The sequence below is a fragment of the Grampus griseus genome, assembly GCF_964374135.1.
Source record: "Grampus griseus genome assembly, chromosome: 2".
In the NCBI taxonomy this organism is placed as follows: domain Eukaryota; kingdom Metazoa; phylum Chordata; class Mammalia; order Artiodactyla; family Delphinidae; genus Grampus; species Grampus griseus.
Window position 1 is genome coordinate 173,813,803 of NC_139018.1, and position 27,852 is coordinate 173,841,654.

The 27,852-nt window shown below is 42.3% G+C and overlaps 1 protein-coding gene across 4 annotated transcripts in view; it reads right to left on the reverse strand.

The window, feature by feature from the left end:
• Window positions 1–269: 269 nt before the first annotated feature.
• Window positions 270–27,852, reverse strand: part of ZEB1 (zinc finger E-box binding homeobox 1) — a 194,554-nt gene continuing 166,971 nt past the window's right edge. For all 4 annotated transcript variants that reach the window (XM_082647931.1, XM_082647929.1, XM_082647930.1 and 1 more), the window contains exons 5-9: window positions 20,426–20,628; window positions 17,218–17,323; window positions 4,962–6,772; window positions 2,979–3,159; window positions 270–2,855 (exon numbers count right to left, since the gene is read on the reverse strand). In XM_082647931.1, coding sequence (XP_082504057.1) covers window positions 2,281–2,855; window positions 2,979–3,159; window positions 4,962–6,772; window positions 17,218–17,323; window positions 20,426–20,628 — 2,876 coding nt within the window. In that variant the 3' untranslated portion in view covers window positions 270–2,280. The remainder of the gene's footprint in view (window positions 2,856–2,978; window positions 3,160–4,961; window positions 6,773–17,217; window positions 17,324–20,425; window positions 20,629–27,852) is intronic.

Below are 27,852 nucleotides of genomic sequence, written 5' to 3' on the forward strand. Positions count from 1 at the left end.
ATAAGGGCTGAGATGACGAGGCAGGTACAGGGGCTGTGGGAGCCCAGAGGAAAGGCACCTAATGCAAGCTTCCCGAAGGGTGAGAGGCCACGGGGTCAGGAGCGAGGGGCGAAGGGGTTCGGGAAGAGGAAGCAAGCTCTGGGGAGGCCGTTCGTTAGTTGTCACCTCTGACCTTCCCAGAAACACCCAGCCGCGGGGAAATGCACGATTTAGCAGGGAACGTCTACACCATCCAGTCTCCCCAGACCCAGCCCAAGATAAACCAAGCACAGGATGACGGTATAGTACCCCCATGTGTGTTACAGAGTTTTCCAGAGAAAATCTTGATAATGATTAAAAGAATGACCGCAAGTAAGTCAGGCTTGTTGATGCATTTTATTGTGAGATGGGGGAGTCTGGTAAAAAACTAGAAAATGACCATGGTGTAACAAGGAACTTAAAAATGAAGAGTCAGGTTTGTAACTTACATACATGAATACAGGAACAAATTGGCACAAAATGTTAAACGTTGTTCCCAACACTGTTTACATAAGGTCGCCCTAGCTTGGCTTGTAAGGAACGAGACTTCATGGTTAGACTAATCTCTTCATAAAACCGCAGAGCAGCATGCTGTTAGTCACACAGTGAATTTCAGAATTTAATAGTTTTATAGTAAAAACTGGGTAAAGGTAAAATGACTTGATTGTAGTTGTAAAACTAATACATTCCCATTTAAATTCTGTTCTACAGTCCAAGGCAAGTATAAATGTTAACATAACACTGTTAAATCAAATCTCAATGCAAGAGAACCAATTGCATCTCTACTTTAAATCTTATCAACTTTCCAAATTTTCATACTAAAATATATTATTGTATTAATACAAACTACAGTATTATACACTACACTGTGTAATAAATAAAGAAATATAAAAATAAGACACATAAATATAAAAGTTTTCTAAAACTAAAAGTACATATGTCAGTTAAGAAGGGTATTAATACTGCCAGGTTTGAAGACATACAGTACAAAAATGTTGCACAGATCTATAAACTAAAAGAAATAAAATAATACTGATAGGTAAGAATCAGCTAATGTTGTTAATAAACTGGGTCCATAATAACTAACATTTGGAAACAATTATGAGCCAAATAACAATGGCAGGTCCATGTTTGAAATGCAAGTACATGGATAAAGCAGATTAGAAAATTTCCCTTTCATTTCTGTAGAGAAATTCTGAAAGTCAATTAACGCAAAATGAATACGGAGGAATTATTAAAGGGTGAAATGTCCCAGTGTTTGGCTTCTCTGACAGAGTCAGTGGTTCTGAGTTTTATTTTAGAATTTCGATACAAGAAACAAATCAACAAATGCTAGTTATTGTAGGCCACGCATGAACGGAGGCTGGTCAGAGCCTTGAAAATACTGATAAATGGCACTTAGAGCACACAGGGCTTGCTTAAGGCCAAAGGGGATGCAAAGCTTCATATCACATCCCTCACATTTGTTTACCACGTACTCAAGCACAATTACGAACACCGATCTCTGCTGTCCTCACCAGTATCAACACTGTTAGTCCCTGCAATCAGAGCTCAACGGCAATCTTTTCAACTCCATTTAAACCACATGAGTAAGAAACTTCAGCTCTTCTATCGGCTGCTTTCTTAAGGCTAACGATACACTTTAAATGAGAATACGCTCTACTATGACAGCTAAATATTAGAAGTTACTACCTTCTAGACTGAATTTAGAAATGGTAGTTAGCACGGTTTGGAACTGCATTATACTTCTCCGTGAAGGGAATTTTGTAGTGCAGAAGTTCTCACATTTTAAAAAACATAATAAAATACTGAAGCGGATTTAGCATATGTTTACCAATAAAAAATTATAAAATTTCTCCCAATTGTACAGCTTAAGAATAAACCAACGTTAAGAGTGATAATTAATACTGATAAAATGAAACAATGCCAGATGCTTGTCTAAGTAATCAGTTTCCTTTAACCTGTTGCATCTTTGCTTTCTGAGTCATTAAGTTTTCTAATCTGCTTCATGTTACAAACTTGTTCCTAACTTTGAAAAATGCATGAAAAATTACTAGGTCTGAGGTTCAGGCACACCCGGATTTTTTTTTGTGTGTGGTTTTTTTTTTTTTTTTTGGTATTTTGTATTTTTTTAAATTTTTACTTTACACAGTAGTGAACAGAAATCACAGTATACAGGTTACTGTGTTTCCGTGAAAAGCATGTATAACATAGAACAAACTTCATTACCAATTAGAATTTTCTTTCTTTCTAGAAAAACGATCAGGCTTCATTTGTTTTCTCTTCAGACACCTGCTCAGCGCCCTGGCTGACTTTGTGTTCTAAGCTGTGGGCTGGGCTTCCAGCTCCTGCGCCCTCCCTCGCACCTTCTTCGGAGTTGGCTCGCCCCTCCCCCTCGCGCCCCTCCCCCTCGCGCCCCTCCCCCTCGCGCCCCTCCCCCCCCTGCGGTCCTCCACTTTCCTTTTCCTCCTGCAGGTCTTCCATCTCCCTCTCCTCCTCCTCCTCCTCCTCCTCCTTGTCACTGTCCTCGTCCTCCTCCCGCGTGGAGCTCTCCCTCTCGTCCGAGTCGCCCTGCGAGGGGGAGGCGCGGGCCCCCGCGTGGTGCGTGGGCGGGCCCCCAGGGCCCGCGGCCCCCGGCTCGGGCCCCTCGGCCTCCCTCTTGCAGTAGGAGTAGCGGTGGTTCATGTGCTGGGAATAGGAGCCCGAGTGGGAGAAGCGCTTCCCGCACTTGTCGCACTGGTAGGGCTTCTCCCCGGAATGCAAGCGCGTGTGCTCGATCAGGTGATGCTTGTGTTTAAACGCCTTTTTGCAGATGCCGCACTCGTGAGGTCTTTTACCTGAAAATAAGGGCACAGCTATGAAATAAGATGGCATTAAGCCGACAGGCTTCGGGGCACTTCAGGTTGGAAATGGTTATAAATTTGTTTTTCCAAAACTGCCAGGTTCACGAGCATACATACCTGTGTGTTCGTATTTATGTCTCAACAACGAGCTACTCTTCTGGAATATCTTGTCACACAAATCACAAGCATACATTCCATTTTCTGTCTTCCGCATTTTCTTTTTGGGTGGCGTGGAGTCAGAGTCGTTCTGATCTTCTACATTGGATACTCCTTCGGAGCTAGTGTCTTGCCTTTCATCCTAGAGGAGACGAAGAAGGAGGAAAACTTCCTTTAAAATTACAAGATAAATGAGAGACATAAACAAAAGCACAGATTAAAGAACGACTGTGATGTACACTTTCCACAACTTGACCAAAGCAGGCTCCAAGGGGAGGGCCAGGTGACAGGTGGGGCTGACACAGACAAAAGGGAGGGGCGCTACAGCCGCGACCGCAGCAAACCCAGCTGGCGCCGAGAAGGAAGGACACCAAAAAGAAGTAATACAGAACGCAGTACTAACACAGTCCACCTAGTTCTGTATGAATCGTTAATTTATGAGAAGTTGGCAGAAAGTTTTAACTTACGAGTTTGCGGAACAATCACAGGTTCGTGACTGCATCACTTACCTTCACTCTTTCATTCTGGGTTTCACTGAGCAAAAATTAAGATTCTGTTTTTTAAAAAAGTGGTCTTTAAATTTTATCTTCCAGAACCTTCGAGTTTTGTGAACTAAACTCCACTGTCTCCCTATCACTCTTCTAAGGAGCAAGATGGAAACAATGTAGGAGGGTCCACATCTCTAAACAAGGACACTCGCTAGACAACGCATCTTCCGAGTTTCGGGTTAGGGATAGGGTTGGGGCCTCCTGCCGGTAGAATTCTTCTTCAGGGAGCCTGTGGAGGGATTGGGCCCCTAAGATCCTGTGTCTTTTCTGAAGTCTTCCATTGTAAACTCACAAATTTTCTACAAGTTCAAAGGTTTTCCACGTTTCTCACGGCTTTGTGAGGCGGGAGAAGCGCCGACATATTTCTGGCATTTGCGAGCTGCTAACGGTGCTAAAGGGACTCGATTTTCAACGTTATTTGATCTACTTGGATGATTAACTGAAATGTTTGTGGTTCCCTGTTTATTATTCAAAGGCATGAAGAGTGTTTTATATACCCAAAATTTAGACTTAGTGAGAAATTTAGCCGTGTGAAAACTTTTTCAAGAGTTACCACAATTACGGGAAGCCCATTGGTAGCAATAGTTAAGGAGAAGAAAGCAGCAAAACACGCTTGAACAGGATACTGTAATTATTTTAGCTGCACCTACTTATAGCAAATATTTGGAAAAAAGATTGAATCAAATGAATACTAGAGATAAATTCAATCAGAAATTGATGGAAAGAAATGGAGAGACATCAAGGTCAGTGACATAGAAAAAGCCCGGACAGTGAGACACACACAATCACACACATTGGTTCTATCAAAACCGTCATGGATTTGGGGGGAGTTAAAGAGGAAACTGCAAACATAGATTCACAAGTATATTCCCTCATGTATCATTACGATTGAACACTATTTAGTTTACAGCTTACAAAATCATTGGTAAATTCACTAGATGAATTCTTTATATACTTAATTTTTGTTTGTTTAAAGTTTTTTTTACAAACAGAGGTGTTAACACATAAAAAGTGATAGCTAAGTTTGCCGGGTGTGAAATGTCTGTGAACAAATTCTCATTTACGAATGATCATAATCGACACAGAACGTTAACGAATTTTGGGATCTGACTAGAAAACAGAAGTCTGATTAGTAAGCATTCCAGGTTTACTTTCCTCTTCTGTCTCTAGTTTCAAACAGTCAATATTTAGCTGAGACTCATCGACCCTTTTCTCAGCAGAATAACAAAACTGCCGTTGAAAAGTACTAAGGCACACATTCATCTATTTCCTTTCAGAAATGACAGCTTAACCAGCTGCTTGGCTCTCTTGGGACTGATTTTTATTAGAAAAATTCACTGAAAAAAGTCAAACGAGCACTTGACTAGTAGAGGCCGAGGGTGCGGGCATTCTTTACCTGATTTCCGTTGGGCTGGGCCGCCCTCAGGGCTGCTTCCTGGGCCGCCGGGCTGACTGCAGTCGAGTACGTGTAGGCGACCTGGGGGATCAGCAGGGTCTGCTTGTTGGCCGCCAGCGCTCGCAAGCACGGAACGCTGTTCTGGTCGGCGATGGCCACGATCGTGGGTAACTGGGCAGTGACTGTAGGTATAGCAATATTTATGGGGTTGGCACTTGGTGGGATTACATTTACAACTGGTTCTGAGTCTGTGACACAACTGTCCTTTTGTGGCTCCTTTTTTGCACAAGACAAGTTCAAGGGTTCTTCCTGGACAGAATAAACACTGTTCTGGTAAACACTAGTGATAGTTGACCTTTCCAATAACTCTCCCTGTTGCTTTGGTAGTGAAAGATCAAGAGGTTCGACCTGTGGCTCCTCCTGTGCCCCTTCTGCCGGGTACGAGTAACCCTGTGCGTTTCCGGAGGAGGAGAGGTTGAGGGGGGATGGGGACGATGCGCTGCTTCTGGAACCGTTGACCGCGGAGCCCACTGGTAGGACGGGGGAGCCGGTTATCTTCAGAGGACTCTGGAGATTCCTCGTGCCGTCCTGGGATTCATCTGCGTTTGTGGGCTGAGGCTGGTCATCGTTCTTAGCAGGGATGTTGGCTTTGCCTGGCTCGGGAGAAGATGCCTCAGAAGACTGCACTGACGTCTGTCCCGTCTGCATCTTTTCAAACCACTTTTTCACTACATCCGGCGGTAGGTTCACTGAGTCAGCAATTTTTGAGAGCTCTTCCGCACTTGGCTGTGCATTCAGAGCATAATATGCTTTCAGAAGAGACAGGAGGTTCTTTAAAGGTGGCTGGCTGGGAGACAGGCTGCCGTCTCCGGACCCCGAGGGAGCAGAGGCCTCGGGCTTGGCACCTTCTGGCGTGGGGGGCAGATGGGGCTGGGCGGGCTGCTTCAGGTCATAGTGCTTTAGCTCCGGAAGTGCGCTGATGTCCCCTGGACAGTCGTCACACAGCAGGCAAGTGCTGTCGTTCCCTCCTCCTTCAAAGCTTTTGTCCTTCTCAGATTTAACAGTAAGATCTTCTGGTAACTTTTCACTTTTGCAACTGTTGGTGGGGACTGGATTTTCTTTTTTTAAATTCTGAGGAACAACTTGAAGTTGGCTAGGTTGTTCAAGACTGTAGTTAATGATGATTTTGGTGGTTCCATCTTGATCCACCAGAGGAAGACTGATGGCTGAAATAACAGAATGGCCACCTTGCTGGATGGATGAAGCGCTGATTGTTTCTTGTTCTTTGGATGCAAGATTGGCTTGATTATTCTCCAAAACTTGCCTGATTACATTACCATCTACTGCCACTTTAAGTACATTCTGAATATCACTTAAATTGATACTGATGGGGGACACCAACCCCACCGTTGGCAGAACAACGGCTTGCACCACACCCTGAGGAGTACTGGTTGCCTGCAAGGGGCCACCACCACTGAAAACCCCATTCTGTAAAGGGGTTGAACAGTTGATTCCTGAAGCAACCACTATGGGCTTGAACTCATAATCCACAGGCTCCGTTTTGATTTGGTTTACGGAAAGTTGTTCTTGGAAGGGCTTATTCTCTATCTTCTGCCGTATCTGTGGTCGCGTGGGACTGCCTGGTGATGCCGAGAGAGATGGTGAGGGACACTGCGAGGTCTTGAGCCCTGTTCGTGGTCGCCCGTTCACAGGCATCAGGCTGATACATTTCTTACTGCTTATGTGTGAGCTATAGGAACCGGAATGGGAAAAACGTTTCTTGCAGTTTGGGCATTCATATGGCTTCTCTCCTAAATGACAACAAAAAATTACATTCATAAATTTTTACGTATCCACGTTTTTCCTAAAACAAGCAGTATCAATTTCAAAAGAGGTTACCATGTATATTTGTAATATAATTTTATTTAGAATCATCACTTTACGTTCAAAACCTACGTAAATGTCATAAACACCAGTAAAACGTGAGTCTGAACTACGTGCTAACCAATTAAAGAATCTTCTCAGCATATGTGTTCAACATTTCTGCAAACTTTTAAAAGTTCAAATCATTCTCAAATACCAAAAAATTATATCCTACTCTTTCAAGTAATTTTTTTCTTATCTTGTTTCACCAATTTATGTAATTTTCTATACTTTATTCTACTTAACCATCTGTAGGAGAAATTAATATTAGAGGAAAGAAAAGTAAATCTCCCATAAGGCTTAGCATGCATGAACATCTCGCCTTAACTGTGTGAGTCATGAATATCTATCCTTCCCATATCCACAGGTTTCCTTGAAAATATCTTTTTCAATGGGAAGAAAACTTGAAATACAAGGTATTGTTAGAAGCCGTGGCTTATTAAACTGGGATGTATGTACTTCTGGATATATCAGGCAATGTTTTACTGGGTATGAAAAGCATCTTACAGTTTCAATTTAGCGATAGTGGTTATGGTAATTTAAAACATGTAAATATTAAGACACAGATTAGACTGTGTTGCACAAATGCAACGTTTCTGTGAAACGTTAGGAAAAAAACAAAGAAGCTTCCTGCTTACAGAGGCCTCCTTTAAGTTGCTTCCCTGGACCTTCCAGGGCACAAGGCATTTATTCTTCTTGGCCAGTAGGGATACTTGGACAGAAAATTTTGAGAAGCACTGAGCTACATGAAATATTTACATACAGCCTATTTCTTTTTTCCTTTTGCTTTCACTTATAGTTCATCATTTATAATTTAAAGGTTACTGATGCCCATTTTCAGGGAGGTAGCAAACTCCAGGTGTTGTGGGCCGTTTACCTGCACCTGTTACAGTGCAGCTCAGCAGCTCACAGAGATGCTCTTTAAAAACCTTCTTTAGATGAATGAATGGCTAATTATGAAAATTATGAAATGTGACGATGCTGATTATCTACTCAGTAGCAAAATTAGAGCTCTTTATCTCCCCCCCTTTTTTTTGATGTTTATAGCCACTTTATTTTTTTTAATTGATGTATAGTTGATTTGCAATGTTGTGTTAGCTTCTGGTATATTCAGCTTTATTCTTTTTTTGAATTTTTGAAATTTATTTTTTATACAGCAGGTTCTTATTAGGTATCTATTTTATACATACTAGTGTATACATGTCAATCCCAATCTCCCAGTTCATCCCACCCCACCCCCAACACATTCCCCCTTTCTTTTTAATAATTAAAAGGAAAGCAGCAGGAAAGTCAATGTAAGCTCTGCTAGTAATGTAACTTCAATGTTGTAAACTTTAAAACAAGTGCATTATATTTTCATAGAAATTTATATCTAAGAAATCAGAACTGGAAGGAATCTAATAAGCCCTCTATGTAGCCTCCTTCTCAATGAAGAGTTCATTTTGTATCATCCTTGACACTGGCTCATCTCTGCTTAACCTCCTTTATTAGAAGGAGTCTCCTGCCGCTGGACAGCTCTGTGGAGGACAGTCTCGTCTGGCTCTGCTGAGGACCGTGGGTCTGGGTTCAGATTCTGGCTCTGTCGCAGGCTGTTCTCTTAACCTTTTTAAGCCTCAGTGTTTTGGTGCATAAATGTAGGTACATCCTCGCTGGACTGTTGTAGCAGTTATGTGAGATTATATAGCAAACCTCAGTGTGCTCTCGAGAAGTGTTAGTGATTCCTTCCAAAGGCGGTGAGACAGAGGCTCAGTACTAAGCCAGAGTCCGCTGCTTGGAGCGCCTACTTCCCTGCACTAGTTTGCTTCTGATGCCACAGAATTGGGTTAACTTTTCTTCCACGAGCCAGACTTCCAAACTGATGAAGAGCTGTCACGTGTATTCTTCAATTTCCCTTGTGTACGTTGAACATATCCGGGTCTTTCACGCGTTCCTCGTGGGACGTGGTTTTTAGAACCCTTACTCGCTTGTTAACTCACCTCTGGAAATTCTCCGGTTTAATCAGTATCTTTCCAGTGGGATGCCTGAAATATGATTCATTACTCAAAATGCATCAGATAAAAATTTCCAGTGGGGGTAAAATAAGGGATATGTCCTAGTATCTCTATTTTAACATTCTTAATTATTCGGTGGCATTTTTAGGTGAGCTACGCTTGTTCTCCTGCTCTCTAGGAAAACAAGCATATGTAATACAGGTTACTTCTGTCTTTACAAACAGGGAGGTAGAAGAGCACAGTGGGTACGGCAGTGGCTTTGGAGACAGGATGCCTGTGTCAGAGCCCCAGCTCTGCCATGTCCCAGCTGAGTGACTGTGGACAAAGCTAAGCTTGCTGAACCTCCATTTTCTCATCAGTTTAAAAAAAAAAAAAAAAAAGAGGAAACGGTAGCATCCACCTCACAGGGTTATTGTGAGAACTATATGACTTAATGCATGCAGATAACTAGAGTGTGGCTGTACAGAGTTAAGTGTTCAGTAAGTGCTAGTTATCATTATGCTTATTGGGAATCACCCTGATACTTTACCACTCCTGCAAAGAAAGTCTGCAGGACAATTATTCTAGAGCCAAAGTCACTACGTTTGTTAGAAAAACTCTTGTTTCTAACTCTGACTTCATAGCTTACGGATGATAGATGAAGCACATCAGCTCGCTTACCAGTCGACCTGGGTCAGTGTTTGTAACCACTCAGCCCTGGAGGTCGTATCAGGAGGGGGTGCTGCTCAAAGTTACATGTACTGCGAACACTGACTTGCTTTTAATGGCTGGGTGGGTGTTCGGGTGCACCTGATGTAAAGGTTTTCCAGGCTAAAATGACTGTGAGGCCGTGGAACAAACCCAGGTTACTTGCTGGGAGGATCCCAACCCAGGTGCAGGGGCTCCTTTGCACCCCCGTGTGTGGTGTGGTGGCCTTCTCACAGCTCAGTTCCCACCCATGTGTGAAGTTCACATGACGCGTGACACACGTCTCTGCATAGGGTTCATTTCATGGGTATCAGAAGAGACCAACTATCCGGGCAACGGGCAATTTTAGGGCATATAATCGAGGACCCTGACCCTCAAGGCCTTATGAAAACTCAGCTGAGAAAAAAAATTACAGAGGATTCCTGAAGGATATGCAGTTCATTCATTACTAGATACTCTAAACAGTGCTTTCAAAACCATCTGTGGTGAAGGATCATTTGTTTTTTCATTAAAAAAACTTTCCAATCTCCTATGGACCAATATTGTATAAAATACAATGAAATTGTCACAGCACTGTCTTGGTATACTAGTTTCTCAATGTATCTGCGATGACACTGAGTAGCCCTGCTTGAACTCTCCCCTTGGAATAAACCATCCGGGAGCCGTAGACTGGGACGGCATCCATCGGCCACCCTGGGACAATGCTTTTTCTGAATTGCACTTTGGTGAAATATCATTGGCCTCTATTGAAGAATCTTATTTTAGAGAGAAAACACTATCAAATTCTCTGCTGTATTATTTTAAGGATATTTCTCAGGATATAAATATTTTGTTCTTTATTCTTTTTTAACTTAATTTTTAACATCTTTATTGGAGTATAATTGCTTTGCAATGGTGTGTCAGTTTCTGCTGCATAACAAAGTGAATCAGCTATACGTATACATATATCCCCATATCCCCTCCGTCTTGCATCTCCCTCCCACCCTCCCTATCCCACCCCTCTAGGTGGTCACAAAGCTCCGATATGATCTCCCTGTGCTATGCGGCTGCTTCCCACTAGCTAGCTATTTTACGTTTGGTAGTGTATATATGTCCATGCCACTCTCTCACTTTGTCCCAGCTTAACCTTACCCTCCCTGTGTCCTCAAGTCCATTCTCTACGTCTGTGTCTTTATTCCTGTCCTGCCCCTAGGTTCTTCATAACCTATTTTTTTTGATTCTATATATATGTGTTAGCATATGGTATTTGTTTTTCTCTTTCTGACTTACTTCACTCTGTATGACAGACTCTAGGTCCATCCACCTCACTACAAATAACTCAATTTCGTTTCTTTTTATGGCTGAGTAATGTTCCATTGTATATATGTGCCACATCTTCTTTATCCATTCATCTGTCGACGGACACTTAGGTTGCTTCCATGTCCTTGCTATTGTAAATAGAGCTGCAGTGAGCATTGTGGTACATGACTCTTTCTGAATTATGGTTTTCTCAGGGTATATGCCCAGTAGTGGGATTGCTGGGTTGTATGGTAGTTCTATTTTTTATTTTTTTAAGGAACCTCCATACTGTTCTCCATAGTGGCTGTATCAATTCACATTCCCACCAACAGTGCAAGAGGGTTCCCTTTTCTCCACACCCTCTCCAGCATTTATTGTTTGTAGATTTTTTGATGATGGCCATTCTGACTGGTGTGAGATGATATCTCATTGTAGGTTTGATTTGCATTTCTCTAATGATTAGTGATGTTGAGCATTCTTTCATGTGTTTGTTGGCAGTCTGTATGTCTTCTTTGGAGAAATGTCTATTTAGGTCTTCTGCCCATTTTTGGATTGGGTTGTTTGTTTTTCTGATATTGAGCTGCATAAGCTGCTGGTGTATTTTGGAGATTAATCCTTTGTCAGTTGCTTCATTTGCAAATATTTTCTCCTTTCTGAGGGTTGTCTTTTCATCTTGTTTATAGTAACCTTTGCTGTGCAAAAGCTTTGAAGTTTCATTAGGTCCCATTTGTTTGTTTTTGTTTTTATTTCCATTTCTCTAGGAGGTGGGTCAAAAAGGATCTTGCTGTGATTTATGTCATAGAGTGTTCTGCCTATGTTTTCCTCTAAGAGTTTGATAGTTTCTGGCCTTACATTTAGGTCTTTAATCCATTTTGAGTTTATTTTTGTGTATGGTGTTAGGAAGTTTTCTAATTTCATTCTTTTACACGTAGCTGTCCAGGTTTCCCAGCACCACTTATTGAAGAGGCTGTCTTTTCTCCACTGTATATTCTTGCCTCCTTTATCAAAGATAAGGTGACCATATGTGCGTGGGTTTTTCTCTGGGCTTCTATCCTGTTCCATTGATCTATCTTTCTGTTTTTGTGCCAGCACCATACTGTCTTGATCACTGTAGCTTTGTAGTATAGTCTGAAGTCCGGGAGCCTGATTCCTCCAGCTCTGTTTTTCGTTCTCAAGATTGCTTTGACTATTTGGGGTCTTTTGTGTTTCCATACAAGTTGTGCAATTTTTTTGTTCTAGTTCTGTGAAAAATGCCATTGGTAGTTTGACAGGGATTGCATTGAACCTGTAGATTGCTTTGGGCAGTATACTCATTTTCAGTGTTGATTCTTCCAATCCAAGAACACAGTATATCTCTCCATCTGTTTGTATCATCTTTAATTTCTTTCATCAGTGTCTTATAGTTTTCTGCATACAGGTCTTTTGTCTCCTTAGGTAGGTTTATTCCTAGGTATTTTATTCTTTTTGTTGCAATGGTAAATGGGAGTGTTTCCTTAATTTCTGTTTCAGAATTTTCATTATTAGTGTGTATATAGGAATGCAAGAGATTTCTGTGCATTAATTTTGTATCCTGCTACTCTACCAAATTCATTGATTAGCTCTAGTAGTCTTCCGGTAGCATCTTTAGGATTCTCTAATACAGTATCATGTCATCAGCATTACTTCTTCTTTTCCGATTTGGATTCCTGTTCTTTTTCTTCTCTGACTGCTGTGGCTAAAACTTCCAAAACTATGTTGAATAAGAGTGGTGAGAGTGGGCAACCTTGTCTTGTTCCTGATCTTAGTGGAAATGCTTTCAGTTTTTCACCATTGAGAATGACGCTGGCTGTGGGTTTGTCATATATGGCCTTTATTATGCTGAGGTAAGTTCCCTTTATGCCTACTTTTTGGAGGGTTTTTATCATAAATGGGTGTTGAATTTTGTCAGAATCCTTGCATTCATGGGATAAATCCCACTTGATCATGGTGTATGATCCTTTCAATGTGCTGATGGATTCTGTTTGCTAGTATTTCTTTTTTTTTTTTTTTTACGGTACGCGGGCCTCTCCCTGTTGTGGCCTCTCCCTGTTGTGGCCGCCTCTCCCGTTGCGGAGCACAAGCTCCGGACGTGCAGGCTCAGCGACCATGGCTCATGGGCCCAGCCGCTCTGTGGCAGGTGGGATCTTCCTGGACCGGGGCACAAACCCGTGTCCCCTGCATTGGCAGGTTTACTCTCAACCACTGTGCCACCAGGGAAGCCCTAGCCTTTATTTTAAAGTCTATTTTGTCTGATAGGAGAATTGCTACTCCAGCGTTCTTTTATTTCCATTTGCATGGAATATCTTTTTCCATCCCCTCACTTTCAGTCTGTATGTGTCCCTAGGTCTGAAGTGCACCTCTTGCAGACAGCATATGTTTCTGTATCCATTCAGCCAGTCTGTGTTTTGGTTGGAGCATTTAATACATTTACATCTAAGGTAATTATTGATATGTATGTTCCAATTACCATTTTCTTAATTGTTTTGGGTTTGTTATTGTAGGTCTTTTCTTTCTCTTGTGTTTCCTGCCTAGAGAAGTTCCTTCAGCATTTGTTGTAAAGCTGGTTTGGTGGTGCTGAATTCTGTTAGCTTTTGCTTGTCTGTAAAGGTTTTAATTTCTCTGTCCAATGTGAATGAGATCCTTGCTGGGTAGAGTAATCTGGTTTTTAGGTTCTTCCCTTTCATCACTGTAAATATGTCCTGCCACTCCCTTCTGGCTTGCAGAGTTTCTGCTCAAGGATCAGCTGTTAACCTTATGGGGATTCCCTTCTATGTTATTTGTTGCTTTTCCCTTGCTGCTTTTAATTCTTTGTATTTAATTTTTGATAGTTTGATTAACATGTGTCTTGGTATGTTTCTCTTTGGATTTATCCTGTATGGGACTCTCTGTCCTCTTGGAGTTGATTATTTCCTTTCCCATATTAGGGAAGTTTTCAACTATAATCCCTTCACATATTTTCTCAGCCCCTTTCTTTTTCTCCTCTTCTTCTGGGACCCCTGTAATTCGAATGTTGGTGAGTTTAATGTTGTCCCAGAGGTCTCTGAGACTGTCCTCAATTCATTTCATTCTTTTTTCTTTATTCTGCTCTGTGGTAGTTATTTCCAGTATTTTATCTTCCAGGTCACTTATCCGTTCTTCTGCCTCAGTTATTCTGCTATTGACTCCTTCTAGAGGATTTTTAATTTCATTTATTGTGGTGTACATCATTGTCTGTTTGCTCTTTAGTTCTTCTAGGTCCTTGTTAAATGTTTTTTGTATTTTCTCCATTCTATTTCCAAGATTTTGGATCATCTTTACTATCATCACTCTGAATTCTTTTTCAGGTAGACTGCCTATTTCCTCTTCATTTGTTCAGTGTCGTGGGTTTTTACCTTCTTCATCTGCTGTGTATTTCTGTCTTCTCATTGCCTAAGTTACTGCGTTTGCGGTCTTCTTTTCACAGGCTGCAGGTTCTGTTTTTGGTGTCTGCTCCAAGTGGCTAAGGTTGGTTCAGTGGGTTGTGTAGGCTCCTAGTGGAGGAGACTGGTGCCTGTGTTCTGGTGGGTGAGGCTGGATCTTGTATTTCTGGTCGACAGGACCGTCCGTGTCCAGTGGTGTGTTTTGGGGTGTCTGTGACCTTATTATGATTTTAGGCAGCCTCTTTGCTAATGGGTGGGGTTGTGTTCCTGTCTTGCTAGTTGTTTGGCATGGCCTGTCCAGCACTGGATCTTGCTGGTCACTGAGTTTAGCTGGGTCTTAGCATTGAGACGGAGATCTCTGGGAGAGCTCTCGCCAACTGATATTACATGGGGCCAGGAGGTCTCTAGTGGACCAGTGTCCTGAACTCGGCTCTCCCACCTCAGAGACTCAGGCCTGACACCCAGCTGGAGCACCAAGACCCTGTCAGCCACACGGCCAGGTATGTGGGGAGAGTCTTGCCTATTGGGAAGTCTGTGGTCTTCTGCCGGCATTCTGTAGGAGTTGTTCCATATGTAGATGTATATCTGATGCATTTGTGGGGAGGAAGGTGATCTCCTCGTCTTACTCCTCCGCCATCTTGAAGGTCCTCCCTGTTCTTTATTCTTAGTGATGCTTCAAGGAACAACTTTCTCTATGGACTTAGTATCAGGAAGGGTTGTGCTTTTTCCAGCAACTGATTCTTTTTACTTACAGTCACTCTGGGTCTTGGTTACTAATTGTAGTTTTCTTACTTCCGAAACCTTAGGGTCTAATTTGTGGTCACTTCTAGCATGTGCAAAGGATTTTATATATTCCTTTTGTTCTCATGTTTACTTCATGCCTGTCTTACTTTCTTAACTTTATTTTTCTTAAATGTTTTTAAAATTTTTGCTGTATTGAAGGTGTACAAGCCTCATAGTAAATAATTTTAAGAATAAGAGACATAAATACATAATGAATGGAGAGCAGAGCACAGTGGAAGTTTTGGTTCTACGATGCGGCCTAAATTTGCCTTATCTTTTAAAGCAGCAGCATACTGTTAGCTTATACAAAGCTCTTCACCATCGAAACTCCTAAGTTTTTCTGTAGGTACTACAGCTACTAGCTCCCTACTTGATTGAGGTTGATTTTTGAATTATCAACGTAGGATTCTGTGATTATTAACTTCTTGTTTCTAGACTTATATTTTAATGTTTGGTGTGACCTGTGCATCCCAACTGCGTATCATCTATAGATCTGATAAGTCCTCTTGTATGACTGCAATAGGACCATATGACATTCACTTTGTAAGTGAATCTTACTTTAGGAAGGGATGCTTCTGAACTCATTCTACAAGGCCAGCATCAGCCTGATACCAAAACCAGACAAAGACACTTTATAAAAATCTACAAACTCATAGAAAAAGAGATCAGATCTGTGATTACCAGAGGTGGGGGGGTGGGGGGGACCTGGATGAAGGTGGTCAAAAAAGGTACAAACTTCCAGTTATAAGAAGTTATAAGATAAGTAAGTACTAGGAATGCCATGTATAACATGATAAGTATAATCAACACTGCAGCATGTTGTATATGGAAGCTGAGAGTAAATCCCAAGAGCTCTCATCACAAGGAACGTATTTTTTTCTATAATTTTGCGTCTGTATGAGATTATCACAGTAAGTTTAGTGAACATCCATCATTTCATGATGTACGTAAGTCAGATCACACTGTACACCTTAAACTTATACAGTGCTATATGTCGATTATAAGGCCGGAAGAAAAAAGGACAGTGGTGTAAGAGGAGAAAAGGTCCATTTAATATATATATTAATATATGTTAATATTAATACATATGTATAAAATTGATGAAAACTGTTCAATGGCACAGGAGCTGAGAAGCTGAGAAACAAACAGGATCCTATTCCAGGCTCTAAAAGACAATCTTTACTTTCCAGACACATTATAATGTGTAAAAATTTTAAACTGTATTTGTATGAGTCTTGGTTTAAGTGGTAACTTTAACATTATTTAGCCCTCAACAACCAAGTCAGCACAACGTCTATAAATGCAATTCAATTCCAAAATAAAACACAGATATCACCAAGCAGCCCTCATAAGGCCACCCAACTCTACTCTTCTTGCAGGACATTTGTGAAATCTTCACAAAATAAGCGTGTGCAGACACATAATTTCCCACTCATGAGCTAACCACTTTTTCATTAAAATTATTTAAGTCTTAAGTCTTAAGTAATACATCAGAATTAATCAGGAGACGAACAGAGTTCATAATGCAAATGTGGGATACTTTCTAGGTTTTGAGAGCTTTTGTGGAAACAAGTTTCTAAACAGACATAACATTTTTACCATATAGTAATGTTCATTCTGTACATAAAGCTGCAGACAATGACTAGTGTAGAAGGGAAGGGTGCGGGGAGGGCAGAGCACATTTCCCTCCTCTAAGTCCCCCTTCACGCCTCAGTCCGCGCCCTGCTGTGCTGCCCTCTCCCGCTGACTCCACAGCACCCACTGCCACCTCCTGCCTCGAGTTCCATTTCTACTTCTCTCAGGTAGAGTGTCTTCATCTCCTCCTTTCCTTGTGCACATGGTACCCCGTACCCTTTATCATTCCCTTGTTAACTGTGCAGACATTCACCAGAAAGCTGAAGTGTTTTCAGGTTGTATGTCTGGTTAATGCATGCTATTCTGATGAGGAAATTGGGAGTATGTCCTATTGACTTGCTATACTTTAGTATACTTGCTATACTTTAGTCAAAGATTAAGATTCCAGTAAAATACCATTTACAAGCAGAAGATTTCTCCAGATTAGTCTTTATCCTAAAAGAAAAGCAGCATTTCTAATCATGTGTGTAGATCGCATGTGATACTAATTTATTACCGTAATTGCTATGATATTCACCATAGACAAAGAAAACAAATATTTACCACTGTGGATTCTTAAGTGCTCTTTTAGATGGTGTTTGTATTTGAAAGCTTTTCCACATTCAGTGCACTTGAATTTACGATTACCCCCAGACTGCGTCACATGTCTCTGTAAGAAAGAATTGGTGTTTTATTTATAAAGCAAAAAGGCTTTAGAGATAAAGAACATCCAATCTACTAAAAGTAAGGTTTTGGTGATTCTCAAATTTTAACAGTCACAAAAATCTAACACTAGGAATATTACCAAAAGGAGGTTGATCATGGCAACAGAATTTTGACATAAAGGAAAATCTCCACTTCCTAAAGGATCAGAAGTGTGAAGCAGCACAGCATTAGCACAAACACTACGCACTTCGCTAGGAACTAGAGGCCACGTCGCCTGTAGTCTGATTCACAGATAACGGAACTGCAGTCGAGAACATCCGTCATCTGTCTGTAGCACAGTTACTACGCAGAAGAAAAGGCCGGGCTTTTTCAGCACCATAGCCTGTCTCTAGTAAGTTTGGTATTTCCAAAATGTACCTTAATCTGATGATTTAAAAAGTACTTCCATGTTTTTCAGCCCAATATGGGTGGTTGTACTAGCTTTCTGCCTCGCTTACCGAATCCCCACTTCTGTATACTTCGAATCTATCCTGTACCCTCTATTACTCTTACAGAAGCACCACTGGAATTGAATTATTCAACCAATTCTGCTCATAGATTTCTAGAGGATTCCTCTCCACCCCTGAACCCAGATTCTACTACTACGGACGCCAGGTTCATAGCCCCTGAGTTCCCAGGCTTCTTCGCCAGTCCCCTCTCAGGAGCCTATGTCCCAGTCGTCCAGTGGGTCCCAACCTCCTGCACATGTACTGCTCTTCGCCTCCTTGCTCTGATTTATACCATGCCTTACTTCCTGGCTCTGCTTCCCCTGAATTCTGACAGTTAAGATTCTACCCATCTGTCAAAGGCTCAAGCTCTGCTTGCTGCGTGCTCTCCCTCACTGGACTCTCCCTTCTTCTGTCCTTCGTACAGGAAGGACAGAGAATGAGCACGTACCATGCTCTACTTCACCCAAACCCCTGGCTTTGAAACCGAACATACGGTGACAACTCCCAAATGTCTCTCGCTCGACGTCTCCCATCCCCTCAATGCCAGGCCCTCACAGCCGGCCGCTCCCTCGATGGTCCCCACTGGGAAGCAACAGGCCACTGTCAACAGGCCTGCGGTGACGCCTGCATTTCTCTCCTGGAAGAGTCGGCCCTCCCCTCGTGTGTCTCTTACCTCTGTGAATAACCCCCTCATTGATCTGATCATCATTTAAGCCCTGAACTTCGGAGGAATCCCTGATCCCTCTCTTTCCCTCAGACCCTTGTTCAATCCCTCAGCAAGCCACCCTGCCCCCACGGTCCCTCACGATGTTGCGTCTGCCACACCGACCACCTCTGGCCTAGACCACAGCCTCTAAGTGGGCTCCCTGCTTCCTTCTTGTCTCTCTCTGTCTACTTTCCACCCAGGAGCCCGAGCTGCCTTAGAATTTAAAGACAAATGCAGTATCTTTCAGTGGCTTCCCTATCACACTTATTCTCAGAAAGGTCTCCCTACCCTGTAAAAAAAGAAAAACTTTCTATCCTCTTACTCTTATTTTTTCATCATTCTACCTGCTTTTATAGCTTACATTTTGGTCACCTACTAATACACGCCTTCTACTGGCAGGGACTTGGCTCATCTTTTTCACTATTGTGCCTTTAACACCTACAACAGGCCTCATACAGAATCGAAACTCAGACACTTTTCAAAGGCCAGCAAGGCAGATGGTCTGCCCTTTGGTCCTAACCTAAATTGTTCCCAATTCTGTTTCTCACATTATTACATTTATCACAGCTCCTTTCTGACGTTGGTCTGACTACATACTTCACATATAAAACCGACTACCTTTGCAAAACCCATCGGACAAATCCTCACAGAAAGTGGCCTTCACCCTCATCAGAGATCTTACAATTTTATAGCAGCATCTCCTGCTTTCCCCACCAGTTCCATCTGTCCTCTGAAGGTCCCCTCCTTTGACAAGGGCCCTCAGGGTAGAGGATGTGGGGCAGCAGAGGCAGGACGGAGCTGCTCCCCAAACATCACCTGGCAGGCCCTTTCCCCAGGGCTTGTCTATAGCATGGTCATGTCGGGACACCAGGGTGGCAAGAGCATGCGTCTGTATTGTCCCTGACAAGACTCGTGCGGGGCAGATGCGAACAGATGGGCTTTGTCTTCCGTGTGTCAGTTTTCTCCCCTCCTGGCGCTCGCTCCACCCCAAGTGCCCTGCGTGGACTGACCCACCTAAGGAGAAGCTTGGTTCTTGCTCCTTGCCTGCCACCCTCCCACACCCCTTATCTTAGTTCGTGAGTGTTGTCCCCAGAGTCCTGAGAAGACAGGCTGACCCTTCTCATCATTCTGTTGCAGTTTTCTGGTTTGGGGTAACTTGTCCTCTAGGGGATCTGTGACTTAGGTGCACACAGAGCAGACTCTCATGCACTCAGGTGGACAGATGTTCACATCCTTGGATATAAGAAACTGGACATAGCCTCAACATACCCTGTGCAGCTGAATATTTACTTGACTTTTAAATCTAGAATTAAGTAGCTAAATTTCATTACTTGCAGTTGATAGTTATCAGGATCTTATAAAAGGACAACTGGCAAAAGCTTCTTTAACTTTAACCTGTACTTAAGTACAGAGCCAACAATTTAAATATAACTTACACTTACAGGATAGTCTTGGTCTATGCTTCTAGAAATTGAGGCAAAGTGAAACAAGTAGAATAAACCATATGAAAATTGAATCTTCAGATTAAAAATGGTTTAGAGTCTAAACTTTAGATTTTTAGAGGCATGCAGTTTATGTAATCAGTTGTTTTCTCTACACTGAACATTCCAGTAGTATGTATTCTGAAATCCTAAACGTAAGAGAAATATTTGTTATGGTATAAGCAAAACAATTAAATTGAGATGAAAGGGACCTACCTGAAAAAGAAAACTTAGTTACCTCTAACATAGTGTTCATATGTGCTTTTAAAATCAGAAATGACCAGATAATCCAAATGAATAATCACTTTCCTTTTCATAAGGCTGTAGACCAGACACATCCCCTAAATTTTTCAGTATATTAAAACCCTCGCCTTCTGTGGAGGGGTGAGTTCTCAGTGTGGAAATTTCGTGAATGCAGTCATTCCACTTACTTGATCTCTTCCTGATTTGTGGGAGGTCATGTGACGTTCGAGCTGGGTTCTGTACGCAAAGGTGTAACTGCACAGGGAGCAACTGAAGTTGTCTTCGTTCTTTTCATGGCGATATTTAATGTGTTCTTTCAGAGAGGTAAAGCGTTTATATCCTCTGTCACAATATGGGCAGGTGAGTAACTGGGAAAATGCATCTGGTGTTCCTGTAAAAGAAGGATCATATATTTTAAAGTTAAAACGTTAAAAAAATATTGCCAGGACAGACTGTCAAGATGGCGGAACAGTAAGACGCGGAGATCACCTTCCTACCCACAGATACACCAGAAATACATCTACACGTGGAACAGCTCCTACAGAACACCTACTGAATGCTGGCAGAAGACCTCAGACCTCCCAAAAGGCAAGAAACCCCCCCATGTACCTGGGTAGGGCAAAAGAAAAAAGGAAAAACAGAGACAAAAGAATAGGGACGGGATCTGCACCAGGGGGAGGGAGCTGTGAAGGAGGTAAGGTTTCCACACACTAGGAAGCCCCTTCGCGGGCGGAGACTGCGAGTGGCGGAGGAGAGCGCAGCCACAGGGGTGCGGAGGGCAAAGCAGGGAGATTCCTGCACAGAGGGTCGGTGCCGACCGGCACTCACCAGCCCGAGAGGCTCGTCTGCTCACCCGCCGGGGCGGGTGGGGCTGGGAGCTGAGGCTCGGGCTTCGGCCGGATCGCAGGGAGAGGACTGGGGTTGGCGGCATGAACACAGCCTGCAGGGGGTTAGTGCGCCACGGCTGGCCGGGAGGGATTCGGGGAAAAGTCTGGACCTGCCAAAGAGGTAAGAGACCATTGTTTCCTGGTGCGCGAGGAGAGGGGATTAAGAGCGCTGCTTAAAGAAGCTCCAGAGACGGGCGTGAGCCGCGGCTAAAAGCGCGGACGCCAGAGACGCTAAGGCTGCTGCCGCCACCAAGAAGCCTGTGTGCGAGCACAGGTCACTCTCCACACCTCCCTCCCAGGAGCCTGTGCAGCCCGCCACTGCCAGGGTCCCAGGATCCAGGGACAACTCCCCCGGGAGAACGCACGGCGCGCCTCAGGTTGGTGCAACATGCTGCACCAGCGGCCGCAGGCCCGCCCCGCACTCTGTGCCCCTCCCTTCCCCTGGCCTGAGTGAGCCAGAGCCCCCGAATCAGCGGCTCCTTTAACCCCGTCCTGTCTGAGCGAAGAACAGACGCCCTCCAGCGACCTACACGCAGAGGCGGGGCCAAATCCAAAGCTGAGCCCCTAGGAGCTGTGAGAACAAAGAAGAGAAAGGGAAATCTCTCCCAGCAGCCTCAGGAGCAGCGGATTAAATGTCCACCATCAACATGATGTACCTGCATCTGTGAAATACCTGATTAGACAACATATCATCCCAAATTGAGAAGGTGGACTTTGGGAGCAACTGTAGACTTGGGTTTGGTTTTATGTTTATCTTAGTTTAGTGTTTAGAGATTGTTATCACTGGGTTTTTTTTTTTGGCGGTACGCAGGCCTCTCACTGTTGTGGCCACTCCGGACGCGCAGGCTCAGCAGCCATGGCTCACGGGCCCAGCCGCTCCGCGGCATGTGGGATCTTCCCAGACCAGGACATGAACCCAAGTCCCCTGCATCAGCAGGCAGACTCTCAACCTCTGCGCCACCAGGGAAGCCCACTGGTAGATTTTTTATTGATTTGGTTGCTCTCTTCCTTTTAGATATTTTTCTTTTTCTCTTTTTGTGAGTGTGTATGTGTTTGCTTCTTTGTGTGATTTTGTCTGTACAGCTTTGCTTTACCATTTGTCCTACGGTTCTGTCTGTCTAGTATAGTTTTGAGCACTTGTTATAATTGGGGGATTTGTTTTATGGTTTGGTTGCTCTATTCTTTCTTTCCCCTTTTTTTAAATTACTTTTTAATGCATTTTTAATAATTAAAAACTTCTTATTTTAATAACTTTCTTTTCTTTTTTCTTTTTTTTCCTCCCTTTTCTTCTGAGCTGTGTGGCTGACAGGGTCTTGGTGCTCCAGCTGGGTGTCAGGCCTGTGCCTCTGGGGTGGGAGAGCTGAGTTCAGGACACTGGTCCACCAGAGACCTCCCGGCTTCACATAATATCAGTCAGCGAAAGCTCTCCCAGAGATCTCCATCTCAACGCTAAGACTCAGCTCCACTCAATGACCAGCAATCTCTAGTGCTCGACAGGCCATGCCAAACAACTAGCAAGACAGGAACAACCCAACCCATTAGCAGAGAGGCTGCCTAAAATCGTAAGTAGAGAGGCTGCCTAAAATCATAAGTCCACAGACACCCCAAAACACACCACTGGACATGGTCCTCCTGCCCAGCAGAAAGACAAGATCCAGCCTCATCCACCAGAACACAGGCACTAGTCCCCTCCACCAGGAAGCCTACACAACCCCACTGAATCAACCTTACCCACTGCGGGCAGACACCAAAAACAACGGGAACTACGAACATGCAGCCTGCGAAAAGGAGACCCCCAAAACAGCAAGTTAAGCAAAGTGAGAAGACAGAGAAACACACAGCAGATGAAAGAGCAAGGTAAAAACCCACCAGACCAAACAAGTGAAGAGGAAATAGGCAGTCGACCTGAAAAAGAATTCAGAGTAATGATAGTAAAGATGATCCAAAATCTTGGAAATAGAATGGAGAAAATACAAGAAACGTTTAACAAGGACCTAGAAGAACTAAAGAGCAAACAGACAATGAAAAACAGATAAGTGACATGGAAGATAAAATAGTGGAAATAACTACCACAGAGCAGAAAAAAGAACAAAATGAATTGAGGACAGAAGAAGAGGAGAAAAAGAAAGGGATGTCCAAGAAAATACTTGAAGAGATTATAGCTGAAAACTTCCCTAATGTAGGAAATAATCAAGTCCAGGAAGCGCAGAGTCCCATACAGAAACATGTCAAGACACACATTAATTAAACTAGAAAAAATTAAATACAAAGAAAATATATTAAAAGCAGCAAGGGGAAAACAACAAATAACATACAAGGGAATCCCCATAAGGTTAACAGCTGATCTTTCAGCAGAAACTCTGCAAGCCAGAAGGGAGTGGCAGGACATATTTAAAGTGATGAAGGGAAAAACCTACAACCAAGAGTACTCTACCCAGCAAGGGTCTCATTCAGATTCGATAAGAGAAATTAAAACCTCTACAGACAAGCAAGAGCTAAGAGAATTCACCACCAAACTAGCTTTACAACAAATGCTAAAGGAACTTCTCTAGGCAGGAAACACAAGAGAAGGAAAAGACCTACAATAACAAACCCAAAACAATTACGAAAATGGTAATAGGAACATACATATCTGTAACTAGCTTCAATGTAAATGGATTAAATGCTCCAACCAAAAGACACAGACTGGCTGAATGGATACAAAAACAAGACCCATATATATGCTGTCTACAAGAGACCCACTTCAGACCTAGGCACACATACAGACTGAAAGTGAGGGGATGGAAAATGATACTCCATGCAAATGGAAATCAAAAGAAAGCTGGAGTAGCAATTCTCCTATGAAACAGACACAAGAGACAAAGAAGAACACTACATAATGATCAAGGGATCAATCCAAGAAGAAGATAATAACAATCGTAAATATTTATGCACCCAACATAGGAGCACCTCAATACATAAGGCAAATGCTAACAGCCATAAAGGGGAAATCGACAGTAACACAGTCATAGTAGGGGATTTTAACACCCCACTTTCACCAATGGACAGATCATCCAAAATGAAAATAAATAAGGAAACAAGCTTTAAATGATACATTAAACAAGATGGACTTATAGGACATTCCATCCAAAAACAACAGAATACACTTTCTTCTCAAGTGCTCGTGGAACATTCTCCAGGATAGATCATACCTTGGGTCACAAATCAAGCCTTGGTAAGTTTAAGAAAACTGAAATTATATCAAGTATCTTTTCTGACCACAATGCTATGAGATTAGATATGAATTACAGGAAAAAAAAACCATGGAGGCTAAACAATACACTACTAAATAACTATAACTAAGATCACTAAAGAAATCAAAGAGGAAATCCAAAAATACCTAGAAACAATGACAGTGAAAACACAACGGCCCAAACACAACGACCCAAAACCTATGGGATGCAGCAAAAAGCAGTTCTAAGAGGGAAGTTTATAGCAATACAATCCTACCTCAAGAAACAAGAAACATCTCAAATAAACAACCTAACCTTACGCCTAAAGCAATTAGAGAAAGAAGAACAAAAAAATCCAAAAGTTAGCAGAAGGAAAGAACTCATAAACATCAGATCAGGTATAAATGAAAAAGAGATGAAGGAAACAGTAGCAAAGATCAGTAAAATTAGAAGCTGGTTCTTTGAGAAGATAGGCAAAATTGATACACCATTAGCCAGACTCATCAAGAAAAAAAAGGGAGAAGACTCAAATCAATAGAATTAGAAATGAAAAAGGAGACAAGTGACACTGCTGAAATACAAAGGATCATGAGAGATTACTACAAGCAACTCTATGCCAATAAAATGGACAACCTGGAAGAAATGGACACATTCTTAGAAAGGCACAACCTGCCAAGACTGAATCAGGAAGAAACAGAAAATATGAACAGACCAATCACAAGCACTGAAACTGAGACTGTGATTAAAAATCTTCCAACAAACAAAAGCCCAGGACCAGATGACTTTACAGGCGAATTCTATCAAACATTTAGAGAAGAGCTAGCACCTAACCTTGTTAAACTCTTCCGAGGGAGGAACATTCCCAAAACTCATTCTACAAGGCCACCCTCACCCTGATACCAAAACCAGACAAAGATGTCACAAAGAAAGAAAACTACAGGCCAACACCACTGATGAACATAGGTGCAAAAATCCTCAACAAAATACTAGCAAACAGAATCCACAGCACATTAAAAGGATCATACACCATGATCAGTTGGGGTTTTTCCTAGGAATGCAAGGATTCTTCAGTATACGCAAATCAGTCAATGTGATACATCCTATTAACAAACTGAAAGAGAAAAAGCTTTCGACAAAATTCAACCCCCAACACCCATTTCCCTCCAGAAAGTAGGCATAGAGGGAACTTACCTCAACATAATGAAGGCCATATATGACAAACCCAAAGCCAACATCATTGTCAATGGTGAAAAACTGAAACCATTTCCTCTAAGATCAGGAACAAGACAAGGGTGTCCACTCTCACCACTATTATTCAATATAGTTTTGTAAGTTTTAGCCACAGCAATCAGAGAAGAAAAAAGAAATAAAAGGAATCCAAATCGGAAAAGAAGTAAAGCTGTCACTGTTTGCAGATGACACAATACTATACATAGAGAATCCTAATCTAAAGATGCTCCCAGAAAACTACGAGAGCTAATCAGTGAATTTGGTAAAGCAGCAGGATACAAAATTAATGCACAGAAGTCTCTTGCATTCCTCCCATTTACCATTGCAACAAAAAGAGTAAAACACCTAGGAATAAACTTACCTAAGGAGACAAAAAACCTGTATGCAGAAAAGTATAAGACACTGATGAAAGAAATTAAAGATGATACAAACAGATGGAGGGATATACCATGTTCTTGGAGAGATATACCATGTTCTTGGATTGGAAGAATCAACACTGTGAAAATGACTCTACTACCCAAAGCCATCTACAGATTCAACACCATCCCTATCAAACTACCAATGGCATTTTTCACAGAACTAGAACAAAAAATTACACAATTTGTATGGAAACACAAAAGACCCCGAATAGCCAAAGCAGTCTTGAGAAAGAAAAACGGAGCTGGAGGAATCAGGCTCCTGGACTTCAGACTGTACTACAAAGCTACAGTAATCAAGACCGTATGGTACTGGCACAAAACCAGAAATATAGATCAGTGGAAAGAAAGAACAGAGATAAACCCATGCACATATGGTCCCCTTAATTTTCATAAAAGGAACCAAGAATACAATGGAGAAAAGACAGCCTCTTCAATAAAGTGGTGCTGGGAAAACTGGACAGCTACATGTGAAAGAATGAAATTAGAACACTCCCTAACACCAGACACAAAAATTAACTCAAAATGGATTAAAGAATGTAAGGCCAGACACTATAAAACTCTTAGAGGAAAACATAGGCAGAACACTCTATGACATAAATCACAGCAAGATCCTTTTTGACACACCTCCTGGAGAAGTGGAAATTAAAACAAAAATAAACAAATGGGACCTAATGAAACTTAAAACTTGCACAGCGAAGGAAACCATAAGATGAAAAGACAACCCTCAGAATGGGAGAAAATATTTGTAAATGAAGCAACTGACAAAGGATTAATCTCCAGCATTTACAAGCAGCTCATGCAGCTCAATTTCAAAAAAACGAACAGCCCAATCCAAAAATGGGCAGAAGACCTAAATAGACATTTCTCCAAAGAAGATACACAGATTGCCAACAAACACATGAAAGGATGCTCAACATCACTAATTACTAGAGAAATGCAAATCAAAACTACAATGAGGTATCACCTCACACCAGTCAGAACGGCCATCATCAAAAAATCTACCAATAATACATGCTGGAGAGGGTGTGGAGAAAAGGGAACCCTCTTGCACTGTTGGTGGGAATGTATATACAGCCACTATGGAAAAGAGTATGGAGGTTCCTTAAAAAACTACAAATAGAACTACCATGCGACCCAGCAATCCCACTACTGGGCATACACCCTGAGAAAACCATAATTCAAAAAGAGTCATGTACTACCTACACTGTTCATTGCAGCACTATTTACAATAACCAGGACATGGAAGCACTAGTCTCAGTGTCCATCGACAGATGAATGGATAAAGAAGATGTGGCACATATATACAATGGAATATTACTCAGCCACAAAAAGAAATGAAATTGAGTTATTTGTAGTGAGGTCGATGGACCTAGAGTCTGTCCTAGAGTGAAGTGAGTCAGAGAGAGAAAAACAAGTCCAAGTACAGGAATAAAGATGCAGACATAGAGAAGGGACTTGAGGACACAGGGAGGGGGAAGGGTAAGCTGGGTGGGACAACATGAGAGAGTGGCATCAACATATATACACTACCAAATGTAAGGTAGATAGCTAGTGGGAGGCAGCCGCATAGCACAGGGAGATCAGCTCAGTGCTTTGTGTCCACCTCGAGGGGTGGGATAGGGAGGGTGGGAGGGAGACGCAAGAGGGAGGAGATATGGGAACGTACGTATATGTATAACTGATTCACTTTGTTATACAGCAGAAAGTAACACACCACGGTAAAGCAATCATACGCCAATAAAGATGTTATAAAAAAATTACCAAAGCTACCACCAAGGTCCTCTGGTATGTACCAGACATTATGCTTTGTATTTGATCCTCAAAACAACACACTGATCTCCCCCTCTATTTTATAAAGAAAGAACGT